The 14832-nt window shown below is 57.6% G+C and overlaps 1 protein-coding gene across 1 annotated transcript; it reads left to right on the forward strand.

Annotated features, from left to right (window-relative positions):
• The first annotated feature begins 159 nt into the window (after positions 1-159).
• On the forward strand, positions 160-5461 carry CTRL (chymotrypsin like). The gene is made up of 7 exons (XM_067550196.1): positions 160-211; positions 1156-1259; positions 2418-2497; positions 3211-3292; positions 3995-4179; positions 4552-4681; positions 5300-5461. Exons 1-7 carry the CDS (start codon positions 160-162, stop codon positions 5459-5461), a joined length of 795 nt encoding a protein of 264 aa, XP_067406297.1.
• Positions 5462-14832: the final 9371 nt, after the last annotated feature.

Raw genomic sequence — 14832 nt, forward strand, 5'->3', positions numbered from 1 at the left:
AGGGGTTGTGGGGGAGGCTAAATTTGGACTGGTGCTGTCAGCTCAAGGCCTGGTCTGAGCAGGCGGGGCAGACACCCATCCCTGCCCGCCACAGGGAACCCAGCTGGTATAAAGGGCATGGGTCTGGCAGCCCGGCACAGCTGTAAGCGCTGACCCAGCATGGCTTTCCTGCGCATGGCTCTCTGCCTGGCCCTCCTGGCCAGTGCCACCGGTAAGCAATGCCTGGCTGCGGGTGCTGTGGCAGCCTGGTTCTCTGAGAGCTGAGGCGGCCCATGGCTCAGGGAGGGGCAGAGCCCTGCGGTTTGGCCCTAGTGGGGGCTAAAGATGCTGGGAACTTGGTGTAGCCACTGCGTGTGGACACCAACCCTGTCTGGGCTCCATGGGCAAACCGCCCAGGGAACTGGGGCTCCCCAGCCAGTCTGCCCCATCGGCCTACAGGAGACAGCTCCCCGTGACCCCCACGGGGCAATGCTCGCTACTGCTGCCCTAGTGGCGCCAGGGGCCTATGGCAGCCTCACACAACCTGGCCCAGCCTGCGTGCTGGCGCCCCTCTAGGCTGCATGGCTGGCTGACAGCATTGCCAGAGGGGCTCCCCCACTCAGCTCAGCCAGCTGCCAAGGGAACCAGCCTGCCCGGTTTCAGTAGTGCCTGCTATGCACTTAACCCCACGGAGAGGGAGACTGGCACAGCCGCTCTGACCCAGACAGGACCCCTGCCAGCACCATGGGCAGCACACCCAGACCCCTCGGTGACCCCCAGGCCCATGGGCAACATGCCCGGATTCCCTCAGTGACCGCCAGCACCACAGTGGCTTGCCTGGACCCCTTGGTATCGTCCAGCCCCCTTGGCATCTCACCTGGATCTCTCAGTGATCACCAGTGCCATGGGCAACATGCCCAGACCCCTCAGTGACTGCCAGCCCCCTGGGCAGCTCGCCTGGATTCCTCAGTAACTGCCAGCCTCTCGGGCGACTCGCATGGACCCCTCGGTGACCGCCAGCCCCCTGGGCGGCTCATCCGGATCTCTTGGTGACTGGCCCCCCTCCCCCAGGCGGCATGCCCCTACATGTCGGGGTTGGCCTAAGCCCAGAAGTGGTGCTGGGGGCTGCAGGGTCAGCTCCATGAACTCCGACCCAGGCTGGTTTTTGATTCCCAGGCTGCGGAATCCCCGCGATCAAACCAGTTGTGAGGAACTTGCAGAGAATCGTCAATGGGGAGAACGCGGTGCCTGGCTCCTGGCCGTGGCAAGTGTCCCTGCAGGTAATGCTCGCTCCTCATGGCGTCCCTGTGCTGAGCAGGGCAGGGACGGGGGCCTGGGTACCAGCCCAGAGCCACACTCCCCCAGTCTGACACACTGAATGACACAGCCCTCTCCCAGCGCCCTGCTAGGCAGCACTGGCGGGGGGGGGTGTGTGTGTGTGTGTGGGGGGGGGGGGGCAGAGTACCGCGGCTGGGCTCCCCGTCACCGTTGCGAGGCGTGGGTCAGAGGGGAGGGGGCATTGATGGGGGACAGTTTCATGCACTCTGCCCAGGTGTAAGAAGCACAAGGAGCTAAGTGCTGGGACACCAGGTCCAGGGGTTGGATTTACACCACGCCCCGGCAATGCCAACATTAGGGCATGCCAAATGCTCAGGTTGGTGCCTGCAATAAGACGCATTCAAAGGGTGGGAAATTCTAATCCTCACGGTCTCTGCTGGGGCTGTTGGGACATACGTGTTTGATGGGCTGGCTCAGCCATGCTCCATGTCATCCACCCACGCACCAGAGCTAACAAATGCTGCCCAGAGCCAATGGGGAGGGAGCAGTCTGCACATGGGGCATCTCCTGATTTCGCAGCCTTCGTGGGCCATTTCGGCATCCTTCTGGCATCTTAGGAAGACGATTTGGCTCGTGCAGACACAAGCTCTGCAGCACCCAAGCTTGGGACGCGTTGCCCCCAAAGGGGATCGTTTGGCCAGTCCGCAGCCTGCAAGCTCCGTGCGTTCTGCACTACAGCTGTCGCACAGTGCTGCACCGCAAGTCACACACGGCCAGGCTGGCACAGCGCATGCAGGCCTGGGCTTGTCTCACTGAAGTGGGGATCTCTCCACCCCCCGTGGACGCTGGGCCCTGATCCCAGGGAATGCCAGGAAGAAGGAATCATGGAGGGAGGTGGGCCCCATGCCCGGGGCTGGGAGCAGGAGGGGGAGCGGGGCTCAGCGTGCAGGAGGCGCCGGGTGGCATTTACTTCGGCTTGTGATGGCACCAGCTGCCCAGAGGCAGCGGCAGAGGCTGCCACTGACAGGCTAAGCCTCCCCGCAGTGCCCACCTGCAGCCAGGCAGCTGGGAGCCCTCGGGCCCAAAGTGCTGGGCACACGGCAGGGTGGGCTCCTCAGCCCGTCCCAGGCTCCCTCTCCTCCCCGCCATTCTCATTCCAGACCAGCACCGGCTTCCACTTCTGCGGCGGCTCCTTGATCAGTGCAAACTGGGTAGTCACTGCTGCCCACTGCGAAGTCAGGTAAGGAGCCAGCGCTGTGGGCCAGGCCAGGTGCCGGAGCTGCTCTGCACCATGAGCGGGACCCCCCAGCTGCCCCACACCCAGCCCCAGCACAGTCATGGGTCACCTCGGGCTGAGTAGAGCATGCCTGGGCCATAGGGAGCTGGGCATGGTGCCAAAGGACAGCACAGCTTGGGCAGCGCTAGGGCCAGGCAAGCAGAGGGATCGGGAGCCTGGGTGTTGCCTAGGGCCCAGGAGAGGGGAAGGGACATGGGCTGCCGGCCAGCTGTGAGATTGGAGTGAAAGAGCCAACCTGTTCCCTGCCATGGAGCTACTCCTACCCCCTGCCCTGGCCCGTCCCACCAGTTCCAGGGCTGGCTGAGCCAAGCCAGGGCCCGAGACCCAGACGCTGCTAAGCAGGAGCTTGTCTCAGGGCAGCAGTGGATGCTGCCCGCCATTAACGAGCATCCTGGCTAAGGAGGGGCTGTGGAAGTTGGGCCCCCCAACCCCAGCATGGCAGAACCACCCCAGCTCCATCTCTCCTCTGGCTGGGTGACAGCCCTGGCTGGAGCAGACACTGTTGCTGGCGCCACAAGGCAGCTCACCTGGGCTGAGGCGGGTACAGAGCCCCCTCCAGGAGGGACACAGGGGGCCCTGGTGCTAGTACAGCTCCTGGGGAAGGGCTCAGCGCCCCCGGCCCAGGAGCTCAGCCCCGCCGGCTCTCTCCTGTGCAGAGCAGGGAGTCACTTTGCCGTGCTTGGGGAGTATGACAGGAACTCGGGAGCTGAGTCGGTCCAGGTCAAGTCCATCGCCAAGGTGAGTCGGCCGTGACATGCCCCCACTGTGTTGCAGGGCCTTGGGCAAGGTGCTCTGCAGGGACCCGCAGCACCGGGGTGGGGGGCGGGAGACCCAGCAAACCCCCGTTTCATCACCACTTGGAGGCGTTGGCACGGGCGGGCGGGCACGGGCACCCGTTCTCCAGGCAGCGAGCTCACCACAAGGGATGGATGTAGGGACCAGCCCCTGGGCTGGGACTCTGCAGAGCCACGTTCCTTGCCCAGCTCTGCCCGGGGCTCCCTGGGGTACCCTAGGCCAGTCTCTGCGCCTTGACTCCCAGCAGCAATAAGGGAAGGCTGCCCCCCTCTCCCCCAATGCCAGATGGAGATGGCCCTCATCGCCATAGTAACATGCTCATGGAGGGAGCCCTCAGTTTCTCCATGGGACTGGCCCGCAGGGTGTCCGGCCAAGTCCTCTGTGTTCACCCGGGCCGGTGGCGCGGGCAGCTATCGAGGTGAAGGGGGGAGTGGCCTAAAGGCCCCATGGCCAGAGGAGTGGGGCGGCCCATGCCCAGTTCAGCACCATCTTGTTTGTCACCCCCCGTCCCTGTGAGCAGGCTCCAGACAGAGCATGGGGCAGGATGGTGGCATACCTAGAGGAGCAGCGAGGACACAGCCGTGCTCCCACGGGGTGACACCAGACCCCTGGGCACTAAGGGCCGCTCGTCCTTCCCCCCTGCAGGCGATCACCCACCCCTACTGGAACCCCAACACCATGAACAATGACATCACCCTGGTGAAGCTCTCCTCCCCTGCCCAGCTGGGTACCCGCGTGTCCCCCGTCTGCCTGGCCACGGCCAGTGAGTCCTTCCCAGCCAGCCCCATGTGTGTCACCACTGGCTGGGGGCGGACCAGCGGCACTGGTATGTACACACAGCCCGTGTCGGGGGGGTGACATGGGGCAGCCTGCATGTCACACTCACCCGCATTGGCTCCACGCAGCGCCTGTTGCTGGGGCACCAGGCACACACAACAAGGAAACCAGCTGGCCCCAATGCGCCTGACCCGGGGGCCCCAGCCAGGGCTCTGCTGTGGGCCTGCCATGCTGCAGCATCAGAGCCGCTAGCACCGCTGGGTGCCCAGTGCAGGAGCAGCCCAGCCCAGCCACACAACGGCTACCGAGCGCCCAGCAGGGGCAGCCCAGTGCAGTGGGTACCCTGCCCTTCACAGGGCAGCTAGCAAGCATGTGTCTGTCTGTCTCCCTGCTTGGCCCTGATCGTGGGTTTGTTTCCCAGCGAGCGGCGGGGCTGCCCGGCTACAGCAAGTGGCCCTACCCCTGGTCACAGTGAGCCAGTGCCAGCAGTACTGGGGCAGCCGCATCACCAGCTCCATGATCTGTGCTGGGGGGGCTGGCGCCTCCTCCTGCCAGGTAAAGATCTGTAACCTCACCCGCTCAACGGCCATCGGGGCAAAGGGCTGGGTGGGGGGAGTGGTGGACACAGGGCAGGGTAGGCAGAGGAGAGGGGGAGGGGCAGCAGGCAGGGTGGGGAGGGGCAGAGGGGGCAGAGAGCAGGGTGGGGGGAGGGGTGGGCACAGGTCAGGGTGGGCTGAGAAAGGGGGATGGGCACAGGGCAGGGGGGGCAGAGGAGAGGGGGAGAGAGCAGGGTGGGGGGAGGGGCAGCAGGCAGGGTGGGCAGAGGAGGGGGGAGGGGCACAGGGCGGGGGGCAGAGAGCAGGGTGGGGGGAGGGACACAGGTCAGGGTGGGCTCAGGAGAGGGGGAGGGGCACAGGGCGGGGGGGCAGAGGAGAGAGGGAGAGAGCAGGGTGGGGGGAGGGGCAGCACGCAGGGTGGGCAGAGGAGAAGGGGAGGGGCACAGGTCAGGGGGGGCAGAGGAAAGGAGGAGGGGCACAGGGCAGAGAGGGAGGGGGTTTCTCTAGCACCCCTCGCTCCCACTCATCTAGAGCACCAGGCTGCCCTCCCTCTGCTAGTGCCCAGGTGCCGCCTCCCTCTTTGACTGGTGACGCGTCAGCCCCGTTCTCTCCCCAGGGGGACTCCGGCGGCCCGCTCGTGTACCTGAAAGGGGGGGTCTGGACCCTGATCGGTATCGTCTCCTGGGGAACGAGCAACTGCAACGTCCAGACGCCCGCCATGTACGCCCGAGTCAGCGCACTCCGCAGCTGGATCGACAGCGTCGTGGCCTACAACTAGCGCCGGCTAGGGAGCAGCCGCCCAGAGCTGTGGCACGCCGCCACGGAGCTCCAGGGAGCACGGGCAGGGCTGGCCTGGGCCCACAGGCAGCTGCTCAGGGCACAGAGCCTGGAACGTCCCCCGGCAGGCTCTGAATGGAGCAATAAAGGGACTGATCTGCTGTGCCACGTGCTTTGTCCAGCAACATTGTGATCATCCCCAGCAGCGCCAGGGGCTCCCGGCTATCCATGCCCAGCCCCGCGCTGTGCAGGGGGGGAACCTGGGGCCAGCCTGGGGCTCTCAGGTCACACCTGAACCGCTGCCTTATCTGTCACTCAGCCCACGTCAGTCACAGCACGTCACTCGGGTGCCCTTCCCCAGGGTCCGTCAGACACAGCACCTTGCCTGCAGGCCCTGCCCCGAGGTGCATGAGTCACAGCAGGTAACCCACGTGCCTCTCCCCAGGGATCATCAATTGCCTGTGCCCCATTGATGTCTCCCTCCGGATAGTAGGGACCAGCCCAATGGGCCCTGCTCATACTAGAGTTAACCCCTTAGAATCCTGCAGAGCCACTTCCCATGCCATGCCAGCCTGTTCTGCCCCCCTCCTGCCGTGCCAGGGAAGCTCTGGCATGTTGGGTTTGCCCCTCCTGCTCAGAAGAATGGTCCATGCAGGCCGGAGCCCTGTGTCCTAGGGTTTCTATCTGGAAAGGTTGCTTTGCCTACTGTCCGGGGTGGGAGACTGTGGGGCACTCACTGGGGCAGCTGTTCATCCACACGCCCACACAGGAGGTGCCAGCCGGATACAGCAGAGCACCAAAGCAGGGGGGCATGGGCAGAGCTGGCTGGAGGACGTGGGCCCTGTGCCAGGCTCAGAAGCTTAAACTCCATTCCTCCATTTAACAGCCCCACACCCTAGCGTCAGCCTGTCTACAAAGCCCCCGCCCCAGCCCCTGGGCTCACAGCACAGGTGCAGCTGGGTGGGTAGGGAGGTCACAATCGACATCGCCGTGTCAATCGCCAGACGCTGCCCAACCCGGCGGCAGGCAACGCGGCCCATCCAGACCCGCTGCAGACCAAGGGAGAGGGCAGGCTGAAGCAGAGTAACCCTAGCTCCCTCTGCCTGGAGTTCAGGAGCCCCCTGGGCTGCCTCGTACACACAGACAGCACCAGGGGCACCAGCTCAATACGGGTGAACAGACCCTCCCAGCCTTGCCCTGCTGTCAGCTCCAAGGTGCCCCTTGGAGGGGGCAATGCCACCTGCTGCCACCAGGGGCTCTGGAGGAGGCGCAGAGCAGGGAATGCAGATTTCAGGGGGCTGGGGCCCCATGGAACCCTTGGCTCCCCCTGTCCATGGGCTTCTCCAGCCCCAGATACGACAGGGAAGGTAGCTCCCCACAGAGGGGTGCTGGTGGGCACCAGGCTGGGAACCTGCGGTAGGTGCTCTGAGCTGGCAGGGCTGGGGGTGTCTTTGGGGGGATGGCAGAGGAATGAGGCAGGAAGTGAGGGGATCTATGCCTGGGGCAAAGTGATGGGGGGGACTTATAGCTGGTGGAGGTAGGGGAGGATTGAGCCCAGTGGGGGCGGGGCTGGGTGCAGTGAAGGGAGAGTGGGGGAGAGGCAGATGGGAGTGGAGAGGTCGGGGACAGATAGGAGCATTAAGGGGCAACAGAGAGATTGGAACCGTCCCCTCACAGGGCTGCCAGGATCCCTGTCCCCATGCAGGAGGGGGGGGGGAAGAGGGCCCACTTCTCCCCTCTCTTCCCTTAGGGCCAGGGTCCCTGTGGCACCCGTCCCCCACCCACAGCCCCGCCCAGCTCACCACACTCACTATGACACCAGCGGCAGCACCAGTGCAGGCTACTTGCCACCCCACCAGTTCTCCGGGCACTGGGTGTGTTAGTCACTAGCAGAGACCAACCTGGTGTCACTGGCCTCTGCCCCGAGCAGGACCAGCAAGCGGCTCGTTCTGCAAGACCTGCAGCTGGCCCAGGGGGCCCAGAGCCTGTCCCTAGAGGGAGCCCTGATCACACCCCCAGTGCAGGGCATTTACACAGCACCTTTGCCCCTGCCCTCCCCTGGATGTGATGCAGCGTTGGCTAAAATTAGCCATCTTGAAGCACTAGGCCCAGCTAACTCCCACCTGAGAGGCTCGAAAGAACCAGCCAAGTAGCTGGAGGAAGTGCCAGGGGACGGGCGGCCTGCTAACTTTGTTCCCACATTTCAAAGGGATGAGTCGGGGAACCACAGCCGGGTTAGCCTGACATCAGGCCCAGGTAAAGTAACAAAAGGGCTGACTCAGGCCCTGTTCTCAGCCTCGCACTCTTTGTTGCTGTAATTACTGCCAGTTGCCGGGGCCCAAGGAAAGCAGGCCTGCTGCACAAGCCTGCTGTCATTTCTGGACAAGATTCCAGGTGTGGGTGATAAAAGGGACCGTGCTGATACTGTAGGCTCGGGTTTCTCCAAGCATCGGACTTAGTACCACGATACCGCGGTGACACTGGCAGACCAGGTGTCAGCTCATGCCACAGCCCTATGCCTCACTGAACACTGACCAATGCAGAGCTGGAAACCTGTCTGGCTCCCGTGTGTAGCTAGAATAGACAGTTATAACAGTGTGTTCAGTCTTTATGAAATGCCTGAAGGATGCCACATGTAGGCTCCCATTTATCACATCCGTATCTCCTGTTGTCAGGGAATGTTGAAATGTTTGCTCTGTAACGATAAAATGGGTTTGCTAAGACTGTGAATCCCCCACTACCTCCAGTCAGGGGAGAAGCATTACCAAGTGTGAACGCTCACTGGTTCACCACAACATCTCCTCGCCAATACAAGGTCTACAGCCATCAGACAAGTCACTGTCACTGTGCACAAAAGACTGTTAATTGCTTCCCCCACAGCCCTGAAGAGAGGACGTGGCCTCATCTCATCACAGCTTGAACGCTGAGGGAAGGCAATAAAAGTGCCTGTTAAGGAGAACATATAATTCCTTTGCTGCTTGAACTCTGAGGGGTGAGGATTTCTAAGCATATTATCAATAACTTTAAGCACCCAAAGATCTGCTGAGCACTTGTGCAAACACACATGATCCAAGGCTCTGGCCAGACAGCATGAAGACCATGTTGAAGGAGACCCATGGCAGGTGAGAGGGGAATAAGACAGTCACTCCATAAGACACTTGCCCCCGGTCAGGGTCCTGGACCTTGTTATGGGTCAGTCTCCTCCCTGACCCGGCCCGGTGGCTGTGTCTTCAGTTGGGAACGTGCTGAGGCAGCCTGGCAAAGAGCTCGGGGCTGGGGGGTGCCCCAAGTGCAAGGGCAGCATGGGAGAAGTGACAGACATGCCTGTGACAGGAGACAACAGAAGGCTGGGGCCCCTGGTGGGGCAGAGACAAGAGCAAGACAGGGCACTGGGGAGCGATGGAGGGGGCACAGGAGGGATGGAATCAAGGCAGCAGGCAAGGAGGGAGAGTTACTGACCTGGGATGGTCATGCAGGGGTCTCAGCTCCAGACAGCGAGACTTGCAGTACTCCCTGAGCTTAAATGCTCCTCCAGGCATATTCCAGGCAGCTCTAAATCGCAGAGGAGGCAGAACTGCAATAGGAAAATAGGAGCAGAGCGGCAGCTGCAGCCAAGCCAGTGACCCTGATAGGGGCAAGGAGGGTGAGTGGCTTTGTTTGAAAAAGCTAGGCATAAAATGGGACCTCAGCCTGCAGGCCAGACTCCAGGGAAACCAGCAATGGGGACCGCTGGAAAGAAAAACTCTTGGGGCAGGAGATGCTGGGCTCCTCCCTGCCTTGGAGGGCAGGCCTGGAACCTGGAGAAGGGATTCCCCCATGGAGGCTGGACCTGAGGAATAATGGGGAGCAAATGGCTGGCGAGGACCCCGCAGCTGCCTTGCCCAGGTCTGTGAGGGGAATGTCCCTGAGGCAGGCGGATGTGGCTGTCTTGACACAGCTTTCCTTGTTCCCAGCAATAAATTCCATCCAGACACGGTGCCCTTGGCCACAGCAACGAACAAAAAAAGCTTTCGCCTGCCTTTAGTCTGCTCCCAGCTGAACCTCAAGGAGCGTCTGGGGCAGGGTTTCCCAAGAATGGGGTGCATGGGCAGAGGAAGGGGTGGCAGGACCATGGTCCCCTTAGGTTGGAACTCTGGCCCCCCATGTGCAGGAATTTCAGGCCATGTCCACACTGCAGTAGAAGACCCGCGGCTGGCCTGGCAGCTGACTCAGGCTGCAGAGCAAAAACTCCAGTGTAGATGTTCTGGCTCAGGCTGGAGGCCAGGCTCTGGGACCCTCCCCCCAGCCGCTCAGAGGTTTCCAGAGCACATCACCTTGTCTTTACAAACCTTGGACTGAGGTGGGGCAGGCAGCAAGCGGGCCGGTCCATGGGAGGTGCTCACTTGCACCAGGAAAAGGGGCTTCCACACCAGAAACTAAAGCACACAAGACAAGGTGGTTCAAGAGAAGCTTCCCGACCTTTGTCAGGCTCACTTGACTCGTCCCTGACATGGGTGGGTTTTCTAAAGTGTCACGCCTCTGATGAGCCTGACCCCAAGGGGATGCGCTCCTTTTGATTAGCTCAGGGCAGGCCAAAGTAGCTGGCCAGGGCCCCAGCCAGCGTTGGTCTAAGCTAAGAGGAGGGGAAAGCAGCCAAGCAGGTTTGGTGCAGGGGGAGTGAAGAGGTGCATTTGGGCCAGTTTGTACCACACAACTATGTTCCAGTTGGCACTGTAGGTCTTCCTGGTAGCACCACAACCCAACCGCTCAGAGACATCATTCCAAGGGGCCAGGGAGGTGACAAGTCACCTTGAGCAAGCCACTGTTCTTCCCTCTGCCTCGGTTTCCCCATCTGTAAAATAGGGATTGAAGGGTGAGATTTCCACAAGTGCCTGCACAAGTTAGCACCCAACTCCCAGTGGCTTTCTGTGAAAGATGCGTGCCTAACTCCCTTAGAGACCTTTGAAAATCTCAGCCCCACAGGCCGTCCCTCCTCTGTTAAGTGCTTGCAGATCCTTCAATGAAGAGAGCCTCCAGAAATGGTAACCACTATTATTTTAATGGGACAATAGAACATTTCCTTAAGGGAAGGAGCAAAGTCGCATTGTAAAGTGTCCCTGACTCACTACCCCACCTGATGTGTTTGGGAGAGGAGTGGGGCACAGGGAAATGCTGCAAGGGGGCATTGCTCATGCATTGAGTAACTAATCCAGAAAAGCACCCTCTTTTGGGTGTCCGGCAGAGAGCAGCCTCCAGCCAGGGAACGATGACAAAAGGTTTATTGGATACTCCGGATACACTGACACATTTAACAGACTGAATATACAAAATAAATAATTCTATACACTAATTTGAACATTACAGGTTAATTATCAGGTATCAGATCTCACTCTACAAGAGATTCCTTAGTGTACAAAAAGGAGTCAAAGGCAAATCACAGAACTGGATACTTCACAAGACAAACAGCACATCCTTTGGAGAAGAGACAAAAGTGGGACATGATGCAAGTACCTTTAGCAGCTCTTATACGGCAAGGGAAGACTTGGAACAAAATCAGAGCAAGCGCATCAAGACCTCCAGTCCTGAGGGCTTCCAAGAGGCATCTTTGTGTCATGAAAGGTTACAGGAAGGATCACAGCATCTTCATGTGTGCTCATGGCAGATGCTCTGCCTAACGGGTATCCACACTTGGGCCCAGATTTCTTCCACAGTCAAAAGGCAACCACAGTGCAAAGTCCTCAGAACAGCAGCAGCCAGTAGCTCATCTGTTACCAAGGAGAGAATCTACAGTATCTTGTGCATAGGACAGAGGGAAATGGAGATAGAGAAGGGAATATCATCAGGCAGGCAGTAGCTTCACCTCCCATGCACTGTTCACCAAAGGAGCGGTCAGAGCAGAAAGGGACAAGGCACCACCAGAAAACATCCTTCCTATTTCACATTTTTGGCAATGCCTCTGCTCACTAATGCACACATCTGATGCACAGGAACATGCCCCTTTAGCATTTAAGGGCTGCATAATTAATCTAGATTTTCTGGGGGAGGAAATGAAAAGTATGGATGAGGCACCAGAGGCCTCATGATAGAGAGAGTGTCAGAACAGTCCATCTGAAGTCTGTTACGAGACATCAAATAGCATAGGCACTTAGTGATACTTTTTCAAGAGACACGAGTTAGAAACTGCACAAGAGCATGCATGACACACCTACAGATGCCCACTGGGTACATGCAACAGCCATTTTAGTGTGTGCTAAGGAGTAGCTTTCTGCAATGCTTTCAAAGTGTGATTCTCTAGGAAGCCGCTAGTGGCTCCTGTCTCTTTTACACACAATACTAAGGATTTTTAATTTTACAGCAAATCAGATGAATGTGAGATAGCAATCAAAAGTCAGAGCTTGCAGGAGAACATCAGGTAAGATGTGACATGGCCTCACCCAATCTAATAGCAGCTGCATAACCCCCACACCGCCACGCAGGCTGAGTTGGGTGGTTGGTTTGCATAGGGGACGAGCTATCTCCTACCAGAAAGGTCCTGTACAAGGAGAAGGCAGGTACTGAGGAGAGATGATCTGTGGGTCTGAGCTGTGAGCAGAGACAGGGATGTTCCTGTTCTGGGTGGGCACTTAGATAGCAATACGAGAATTGTTACTGATCCCAGCCCTTCCCGCTCCCCACTGTAAGCGGTAATGAAGGCAGCATGCACATAGGAGAGTTGATGAGCAATGCATGGAGGCTCCAGGGGTGGCCTGGCTGGTTCTTCAAGATGTTGGGCCAGATCCTCCAGTCTGTTACAGCCTCTGCGCTGCTCAGACATCACATGATGACTGTACTTCAGCCAGAGCTGAAGCTGGCAATTGGTAGCAGCAATTCCTCTTGCGCAGGGTACACTCTGCTAGCAGGAAACCGGCAGAAGTGACATAGCCTCTTCCTGTGTCAGCTACTCTCCCCTGCATGGCAGGTCAGAGCTCTGTACACCTATCCTCCCCTGGACTGAGCTTTCTAGTGACCTTACGCCAGTGAGGTAAGTTTGAGGAGCCCTCCCCTCTCCACTGTATCTGAGCAGAGTCTGGCCACAAGGAACAATCTGCCTCTATAGCTGTATCTTGGCATCGACTGCAAAATACTGCAGTCAACAGGCCCGCTTTAATGGGAATAGCCAAAGAGCTGGCACCATCATGCAGTGTAAGCTGCAACCCCAAAAGGCAGGAGCCGTGCTTGGAGACTTGAAGCCTTTTTCTGTAGTCGGTAAGTGATGTGGATATTGGAGTGGGGTTTCCTTGGTGAGCCCAGAGTCACTGAAACAGTAAAGCCAACATCTCTCCATGGCTGTTACATACAAGTGCCTCACTTCATGCACATTGTTAGCCTAGATTCTGATAAAGGCATCAGAGAGACATGGAGATAACAGAGCCCGCTGTCCTACCCAAACCATCCAAAATCATTGTGGGGGACACATGAGAACATTAGAAACTTTCATTGTTCACTGTAAGTGCTAGATCACTAGAGATGTGCATGTCCACATACCCAGCTTCAGTCTCCCCACATCCCTAATACAGTTTGTTGGGCATCAGTATCTCAACCAAACATGTCCACAAGCAGAATCCAAGATCCGGGACCAGGTGCAGGATGGAGGAGGAGAAGAAAGGAAGAAGTAACGAAGTTACCAGACCTTAGAAGAACTAAAGAAAAAATGCCGAGATCTGGAGACCACCCAGCCCAGAGGTTAGAACATCTTCAGGCTGATTATTCCCAAATCTCTGTTGCGGGAACTTTATTGCAGCTGGTTTCCAAGTTACCGCCTAAAGCAGCAGGCCAGCACATCCTAGCTAGTCTCACCTACTTCTTAAGCCTGTGAAGCTGGTGGGGGCAGAGGCCATGCCTTCATCGGTTTTTGTATAGCTCCCTGTACAATGGGGCCCTGAACCTGCCTGGGGCCTCTGGGTTCTACTACAATCTGAATATTCCGGAAGACATCAACATTATTTTGGAATAACTCGTTGAAGGAGCACTGGCCCCCTCCCCATCAGCTTGGCATTTACCTGGCTGACATTGCTTTGGGAGGGTCAGGAGTAGACTACACATTGGTGCATCCCTGGCCATCGTGGTTAATAGCCATTCTTTTTTTAACCCAGTTATACTTTTGGCTGTCAAAAGTAATTCTTCTTGAGTAATTTTGTCTCATCTGCAAATTTTGCCTCCTCACTGTTCACCCCCTTTTCTAGATCATTTATGAATGCGTTGAATACCAGTGGTCCCAGTACAGATCCTTGTGGGACCCTGCTCTTCACCTCTCTTTAGGGCAGTGGCTCTCAAACTGTGGGTCATAACCCCAAAGTGGGCTGTGAGTTGGTTTTAATGGGGTCGCCTAGACAGAGACAAATTACATAATAGCAATAATAATAAAGCGGTTTATTAAATTAGAGCTATTTTATTTTATAACGTGTCACCAGGACTGGCACTAGACTCACTAGGGGCCAGAGTAAAAAACTGAAGCCTGAGCAACTTAGCTTTATGGGGCCACCGGCAATTGTCCTGCTTGCCATCCCTTAATGCTGGCCCTGATTCTAGAGTAGCAGCATACTGGGGTCGTGTAGTAATTTTTGTTGTCAGAAAGAGGTCGGAGAGCAATTAAGTTTGAGAACCACAGCTCTAGAGTGACCAGGCATCCTGATATTAGGGGCGTTGTCTTTTATGGGCAACTATTACACACACAACCCCGGGTCCCAATTTTTCACACTTGCTCTCTGGTCACCCTACCTCTCTCTATTGTGAAAACTGACCATTTATTCCAATACTTTGTTTCCTATTTTTCAACCATGAGAGGACCTTCCCTGTTATCCCATGACTGCATAGTTTGCTTAAGAACTTTGGTGAGGGACCTTTGTTAAAGGCTTTCTGAAAGTCCAACTCCAATACATTCATAAGTGAGATCCAAAGTTGCCTCCTCTATTTGCACCCCACCTACTGTTCTCTTTGGAAGCCCTTTGTTATTTACACTAATGCACCAAAATATGCAGGATCCAATAGACAGCATTCTACGAAGCCAGAACCACCTCTTCTGAAAGAGCAGGCAAGCTGAAACTCCGAGGTCAGAGTGAAGAAACCATTTCACACAGTATTGCTAAGTTCCAATAGATAGACACATGTATTTCCCGTCACTCCTTAAAGGAACATTTCCTGGGGCTGGAGCAGAATACTGTGGAAAGCAGCAATTTGAGAGCAGGTCCCAGAAGGACAATGCATTAGGTCCCAGGAGTTTCACATTGGGACTAGGTCCCCCAGTGATTGCTTCCCGTCTCAGTTAACCCTCTACTTTCTTCTCGCATCCTGTAAGAATTCTGCCACAGGGCAGACCCAGTCGAATGCTGCATAGTGTTCACTAATAGGCTATGG

This window comes from Emydura macquarii, unplaced genomic scaffold, assembly GCF_026122565.2.
Source record: "Emydura macquarii macquarii isolate MOO-44397 ecotype Brisbane River unplaced genomic scaffold, CSIRO-AGI_Emac_v2 contig_295, whole genome shotgun sequence".
NCBI classification, from domain to species: Eukaryota; Metazoa; Chordata; order Testudines; family Chelidae; genus Emydura; species Emydura macquarii.

What these genes read in the sequence shown, in the direction of transcription:
- CTRL (XM_067550196.1), top strand. Translation starts at nt 160, where the DNA reads ATGGCTTTCCTGCGCATGGCTCTCTGCCTGGCCCTCCTGGCCAGTGCC. An exon ending in CGTGGCAAGTGTCCCTGCAG is followed by an intron (nt 1,260 to 2,417) that starts GTAATGCTCGCT and finishes TTCTCATTCCAG; the next exon opens with ACCAGCACCGGCTTCCACTT. An exon ending in GCTGCCCACTGCGAAGTCAG is followed by an intron (nt 2,498 to 3,210) that starts GTAAGGAGCCAG and finishes TCTCCTGTGCAG; the next exon opens with AGCAGGGAGTCACTTTGCCG.